General features: G+C 50.5%; 1 protein-coding gene across 1 annotated transcript in view; it reads left to right on the forward strand.

Annotated features, from left to right (window-relative positions):
- Positions 1-514: 514 nt before the first annotated feature.
- The window catches only part of LOC121697013 (A disintegrin and metalloproteinase with thrombospondin motifs 5), a 21,269-nt gene continuing 14,222 nt past the window's right edge, over positions 515-7,561 (forward strand). The window contains exon 1 of the mRNA XM_042078246.1: positions 515-2,460. Coding sequence (XP_041934180.1) covers positions 1,339-2,460 — 1,122 coding nt within the window. The 5' untranslated portion in view covers positions 515-1,338. The remainder of the gene's footprint in view (positions 2,461-7,561) is intronic.

Here is a 7,561-nt window from a genome sequence, read left to right on the forward strand (position 1 = left end):
TGTCCCGTCTCCGTCACTCCCACACTGAACGTTCTATTCCAGTGACGCCATGAATTATCCATTTCCTTACAGTGCTGGAATTCAAACGCCGTCTACAGCTCCAAAACTTGTGCCTTCAATTATTTAAAAGCGCTGGACTCACTGTTAGAGGAGGCCAGTTTGAAATAACAGAAAGAACTTGTCCAATAGGCGCTTCTACCGTCGGGCGAGGTAGCGAAGGACTGTTGTTGTTGACATTCTAGGATACATTACACTGCGTCTCTCTCTCTCTCTCGCTCTCTCTCTCTCTCTCCCTCTCTTATATGTGTGTGCGTGTGTGTACGCCTGATGGTGGAGTGATGTCACAGCAGAGTGAAATGACCCACTCTAGCCTCAAACAGAAGAGACTAAAGAATGTAACCCCCCCCCCCCACACACACACACACACACACACACCGCCTCTCCAATTTACAATACCCGTTATTCTGCACTGAGTGGGGCTGTCGCCGGCGGGAGCCAGTCGCTTTATTAGATGCGCTGGGATTCCCAGGAGCGGATTCCCTCTAAGTGACGGCACGTTTCTATATTCTGGTGGCTGCAAGCTGACAAGAACAGTATTGCATGAGTGAGACAACGTAACCGACTGGGAAATACTTACATGGATTGGCTCCAGAGTGTGTGGATCATGGGCACACTACATATGATGCAGGTATAAAGTATTTACCACAAAACCGGAAAGACAAGAAGAAGAAAGCGTTACACAATGCAATCAGCCTGCAAAAACATTGCGTTCAGGCTTGCCATTGGTACTTCAGCTCGCCGAGTGTTTGCACCACGGCGCCGGCCAGGGACAGGGGATTTAAGAGGGTCGGTAGACCCAGCAGCCTCCAGCACTTGACTTCGCTTTGATTCTCTCCAGACACGAGACCGCAGAGTTGGGGGAACGAGACGACTCGCAAGCAGCCGAGAGAGAGAGAAAGAGAGAGAGGGTGGAGTAGAGAGTTAGCGACCGCAAAGGGGCAGGACTTTCCTCCCCCCTCTCTCCCTCTCCCTAGTGCTTTTAAGAGGAAACTTTGTGTTTTGTTCTTCAAGTTCAGCCTCGTCTTTGCAAACTCTGCTGCTCTGTCTGCACCTCTCTCTGGCTTTCTCTCAGCTTTGTCTTTCACTCTACCGATGCCTTTGTTCTTTCGTCTCTTCTTACTTTTCCGGGGGAGTTTGAGTATCAGGAGAAGATGCACATTCAAATAAATCGCTGTCAGTGCACTTCCAGAAGTTCTTCTATTCACCGGTGTTTGCTCTCCGCGGTCTGCTGACCGAAAGGCGAATGTTCCGGTGCGGACTGCTTGTTTTCGGGTGAAGATGGTTTGTGTTTTCCGCTCTTGCACCGGCGGTGCGGTGCTGCTGAGAGTATTGCTACTATGCGCTGTGGAGTTCCGCACCGGCGAGGCCGTGCACGGCGGGAGTATGATCACTTTCAGAGCGCTCGCCTCACCTGTGAATGAGTCGCTCCCGCCACCGGCTGAGAGCGTGGATGGACTAGTGCGGACAATAGACAGAATTTATCACGGAGGCGGAAAAGCGGGGTACCTGCTTTACCTAGACGGGAAGCGCTTCCAGTTGGATATGGAGAGGGACGAGGCGCTTCTGTCACATCACTTCAGCTCCAAATATGTGACTTCGCAGCTGGGGGCGGAAGAGGGCGCACCGGCCCTGCACCGGGAGTGTGTTTACAGAGGCACCGTGGACTCGAATCAGGAGTCCTTAGCGGTGTTTAACTTGTGCGGTGGCGGTCTCGAAGGATTTTTCGCGGTGGAACATGCCCGTTACACTATCAGACCGCTGGTACGAGCCAAAGGTCACGAAAACGATGTGCACGTGATAGAGGATGCGGACGCAGAGCGCGCGCTTCACTACTTCATCCGCGAGAGCTTCAGTTTCGAGGAGATGTCCACCGGCGAGAGCTGCGGCACAAGGGAGAGGCGACGCCGGAAAGACCCCTCAGGGAAGCGTCGGCGGAAGGGCCGGGGAAAGGGCAAGAACAGTCGTCACGGATATGCTCTGAAGGATGACGACCAACACGGAGCGCAAGGGAGGCGGTGGTGGGAGAAGTTCTCCAAGTCCGTGACATTCCAGAGCGACAATGTCAAAAGGCGCAAAAGGTCTGTGTCCCGCGCCAGGTATGTCGAGCTACTGCTCGTTGCCGACGAGTCCATGACAAAGAAGTATGGCAAAGACTTGAACCACTACCTACTGACGCTTGCCTCAATCGCCTCCAAGCTGTACGGACACGCCAGCATCGAGAATCCCATTCGACTGTCCGTGGTGAAAGTTGCCACGGTGACGGAGAAGGAGAAAGGTCTTGAGGTGTCCAAAAACGCGGCGGCAACCCTTAAGAGCTTCTGCAAATGGCAAAACCAGCAGAACCCGCTGGATGACGATCATGAGGACCACCATGACGCGGCAATTCTCTTCACCAGGCAGGTAAATAAACATCAGTTCTATGAATCAACCTTGCGCACCTCACTGACACGCCCAGCTGGTCAAACCTGTAAACAGCCAGAACGCCTGAAAATACCCCCTGCTCTGTCATCTTGACTGTGGTACGTGTTTTCGTTTGCATTACGCACTGCCTCTGCACTCGGTGTTCAGGTGGAGGGGGAGCGGATGCGGAGTAATTTATTTGAGGTGTTTTTAATGGCATAGTAATTCAGTGGAACAGTGTAGCTCAGCTCTCTCTCTCTCTCTCTCTCTCTCCAACCATAAAATTGTTTCCTAAGCGCATGTTTTTCTGGGCAGCTGCCACTGTCTTAGGAGTCCCCCCTCCCTGTCCCAGGAGGAGGTTGTCTCGACATCGTGTGATCTCTGGTGCGCAAACACTTCTCTTCGGAGCGGCTCCAGAAAGCCGAAACAGCTTCTGGTTGGATTGGGCTGCTCTTACAGTTGTCCCGCACGCACAATAGTCAGGCCCCCGTTTTCACTTTATTTTCCCCCCTTTTCTGTATCTCTCCTTTTTTCGATTTCTTTTCAAAAAATAAAAGCCCGCCCGGGACTCTGAGCTGTCAGTAAAATAAACACGGCTCCTTTTGAAAACCATTCCATGCGCGAGACCACACTCATTTAAATTTCCCTCAGATCGACCCGCGGTGCACAGCACCCCGAGTTCCCTGCGCCTTTCTCACCCCCTGTCTTGTGGTTTTCGGCTACATACCTCAGCCCTCGGGTCAGATTTCCTGTCAAGGGTTTGTGGTTCGCGTAAGTCATGCAAGGTCTTGCTCACTGGAGAGCAGAGGCTTTGCCAAGATCCCCCCCCCCCCTTTGTCTGGCAGGCAAATATGTTTTGGAATCTAAAACATACAAAAACTAAGTTGCATCTCTTTGTGGGCTTGTTAGGTCGGGAATCCATGGCAAAAGTAGCTTCACTTGGCACTGCCAGCGTGACCTGGATTGGCATGCAGTGCCCCGGGCCAGCCGGCTCTGGGAGAGTTGGCCACGATGCACCTGCAGTGGGTGTTCCTCTTGGCTGGGCGTCCATATGCGGCGGAAATTGCACGGAATAGGCAAAGCAAGCCCAGAGATGGCCACTTCCACCAAAAGGGTGAAGGAGAGAGCAGCCAGAGTGTTTTTTTTCTTTCAAGTGTATGTGTGTGTGTGTGTGTGTGTGTGTGTGTTTGTTTATGTGTGTGTGTGTGTGTGTGTGTGTGTGTGTGTGTGTGTGTGTGTGTGTGTGTGTGTGTGTGTGTGTGTGTGTGTGTGTAGGAGGGAGAGAGAGAGAATACAATTTAATTGTTTTTAGAACTCACCTGTCGGTAGGTTGTAGGTTGGAAATGGAGCTTTCTGAAAAGAAATATAAAATTGAAACAACACACACACACATAAACCTAAACTGGTGTTTATTTCACCTCCAGTGCCTATATACACGCACACCTGATGCTGAGTCTCTTTTAATGGCATCCTCCTATTGCACACTTGATGTTTTTGCTCTGTAACTGCACCATGGTGTCACGACTCCTTCATATGCCATCTCAACATGCTGTCATGTCTCCCACTCCCCAGTCTGACACAGATCGCTTCCATTTACAGAACATCGCAAGAGAGGCTCATGGGTCGGGGGTGGTGGATACACTAGAGTGCCCTGGTTCTCCAACCCCTCACCTCCCTCCAAGACCAGCCTGCCGGTTTCTGGGGTCCGAGCCCAGTTGGGGGGAGATCCATGTGGGCATTGCTGAGGTGGTGGTGGTGGTGGTGGTCTGGTAGGAGGGGTTGGACTGGAAGTGAACAACAGACACATTGAGTGGCAGGACTTTCAGCTCTCAGTTGAATGTGTGATTATTACATCACAGCCACCCGCGGGGCAAGAGCGATCGCTATACCCAGGCCAACAAAGCCCCCACTGTCAGAGAGAGTGCAGGCGAGAGATAGAGTGAGGATCTGGGGTGAGCGAGGAGGACACGGAGAGAGAAAGTGAGAGAGAAAAAGAGACTGTGAGAGAAAGAGAGAGAATGAGAGACAGATTAGTAGAGAGTAGAGGGAGGTGAGATGACAGAAGGATAGAGACAGGAAAACCGAAAGAATGATGAATGAAAAAAAGATGATGAACAGGATTGCCTACCTTATGTGTTTTGTCACCAGACAGTTGTGTGGTTTAGCATGGCAAAAGTGTCACGGCTGATTTTGAACCACAGGGAGCTCTTACTTTACTTAGTCTGGTCCACCGCAGGACTCAGGTAGCTTTGGCAGTCGCTGGCAGCAGCACAGCAGGTGTTGTGGGTAAACACACATGAGCCGCTTTAATTCAGGTATTAGAGAGCAGGGATCATTAGGATTAAACAAGCTTAGGTGTTTGTTTGGATTTGGTTGCCGGGGCATTATGGCACCACAGCGTTGGTAACCTAACACACTTGCACACGCAAGCACACACACTGTCAACACCTCGTTATTTATGGTTTCGTTCCAAAATGAAATTTGCCGCCTTTCCATGTTCAAACACGGCGGTTCCACCCCTGCACTTGGAGACTGTAGCCTTTGGATACAAATATGTGCACAATGTACACAGACAATACAGGATGGATGCCAATACAGTGCACCACACACACACACACACACACACCCACACAGACACACTCACTCACATGCACACACGTACACTCACACACACAAACATACTGTACACACGCACACATACACACACACACACACACACGTACAGTCACATACACACACAAACACGCACTCACACACACACACACATATGCCCATGTGCATGCTTATAGATACTGTCCCATGATACTGCTCATCCATCTCCTCCACATGAGCGGATAAAAAGACCCGTCTGAGTGTGTGTGGGAGCCCCATTGCCGTCTTCAGTTAAGGCGTGAGAGCGTGAACGCCGCTCTGAATCACCTCACTCATATCAGTATTTGGCTTCCTCTACTCTGTCAGTCTGTGTGTGTTCTCTGGTGAGTGATGAGTACATATACGTCCTGCTGTGATTGCGTGTGCGTATGACTGCTCGGGTGTGAGAACTCTTCCATGCAAGCTCTATCTGCAGGAGTGTGTGTGTGGACTGAGTATACCCATCGTGCACCTTTGGTTCCCGTGTGTTCTGGTAGCCGGCTGGGGCATTTCGCACACTGGACTTAATAATCTAACAGAGCCGGGGGGGGGGGCACCTGATTGGTTGGAAGTCTACGTCCAGTCTTGGCTACTGTGATGTGATTGGTTCCTCAGCTAGCCCTGATGCAGTCTGATAGGAAAGGAAGGTGGTTTGGCGAGGACGCAACAGGTAGATGACCTCTGAACGTATGAAAATATGCAGTTTGTGACGTGTGTGCCTCTCTCTCCCTTTCTCTCTTCTCTCTCTCTCTCTCTCTCTGTGTGTGTGTGTGTGTGTGAGGGAGAGAAAGAGAGAGTATCTCTAGTCTATGGTCAGAGAAAGAGAGAGTTGCTATGATACGCCCAGTGTGGTTGCCATGTGCTGAAAATCAGAACCAGCTGAGGGCCACCCTGTTCTCCGGCGGTCACACCTAGCATCAAATATCCCAGAATTCCCCACCTAACCCTCTCTTCCTGTCTGACTGTGTGTGTATGTACGTGTGTGTGTGCGTGTGTGTGTGTGTGTGTGTTTGTGTGTGAGAGAGAGAGAAAGAGAGAGAAAGCGTGAGCAAGTGCTTTTTTGAGTATGTCCATATGTGTCTTTGTGTCTGTCTGTAAGTGTGTGTGTGTGTGTGTGTGTGTGTGTGTGTGTGTGTCTATGTCTAAAAGGGAGATCATGCCCTTTTGTTTGTGTGTGTGTGTGTGTGTGTGTCTGTGTGTGTGTCTGTGTGTGCGTGTAGCCTCGCATGTGTTTGTTCTGAACCAATGCCAAGAAGAAGGGGGGGGGGGGGGGGGGCAGGCCTTTCCACAGTTAGAGGCCCACTGATAGGGCATAGAGCCTTCTACAGACTCTTCAGTATTAGGTTGCATTGTTCCTGCATCCGTGTGTGTGTGTGTGTGTGTGTGTGTGTGTGTGTGTGTTAGAGAGATTGCATGCATGTGTCTATTTGTGCGCGTGTGTGTGTACGTGTGCCCTGATTGAAGGCATTCAGCGGGTTGCGTAACTCAGGGTATCGGTGGCATGAGTGACGCAGCGTTTGCGTTCCTCTGGCACATGACTGACAGGGAGTCCCTCCCACCACTTGGCCCCTCATTTGATTGACAGCTTATTTGAAAGGGTGTTTGTGAGTGTATGTTAACCATCCTGGCTAAATTAGTGGATCATATCTGTGAGCTTGACAGCATACTTTTCTGCATGACTGGCACCCCATATCTGTTTTTCTAAAGCAGCATGTGTATGCCTGTTTCTCTCTCTCTCTCTCAGCCTCAGTCTCTTCTTTGTCTCTCTCTTTCTCATTATGTGTGTATACGTATGTGTGTGTGTGTGTGTGTGTGTGTGTGTGTGTGTGTGTGTGTGTGTGTGTGTGTGTGTGTGCGCGAGTGTGTCTGACCTCTGTCTGGCAAAAACACACATTATGATCGTCTCCTGACCTACATACCTCTCTCAGTGTGTGTGTGTGTGTGTGTGTGTGTGTGTGTGTGCATGCCTCTCTGAAAGGGAATGTACCTGTGAGTGGAATATGTGTGTTGTTGATATCACTTTTCCAGAACTTTTTCTCCCTCAAGCATTCGACTGCACCCCTTGTCTGTCAATTATTTTCCCCATCACCCCCCCCCCCCTCCTCCCTCTTCTTTTTCTCTCTGTTTGACTTTTCCATTCTTCCGCTCCTCCCCTCCATTGATTTCTCCCCTCCACTGTTTTCTCAAGAACCTTTTCTCTCCCTATCTATTTTTCTTTTATTCTTTCTCCCTCTTTCTCTCTCTCTCTCTCTCTCTCTCTCTCTCTCTCTCTCTCTCTCTCTCTCTTGCTCGCTCTCTCTCTTTCACTCGCTTTAAATCTGTCTTATCCTCTCAGGGGTGTGTGAAACTGAGAGCTGCATGGACAGAATAAATACAGACAGTGGAGAGAAAAGGAGGAAAGAGAGAGGGGAGGAAAGTGAGGAGCGAGCGAGGGAGGAAAGAGAGGAGAGGAAAGAGAGAGTGGCAGCAA

Source organism: Alosa sapidissima, chromosome 22 (genome assembly GCF_018492685.1).
Source record: "Alosa sapidissima isolate fAloSap1 chromosome 22, fAloSap1.pri, whole genome shotgun sequence".
In the NCBI taxonomy this organism is placed as follows: Eukaryota; Metazoa; Chordata; class Actinopteri; order Clupeiformes; family Clupeidae; genus Alosa; species Alosa sapidissima.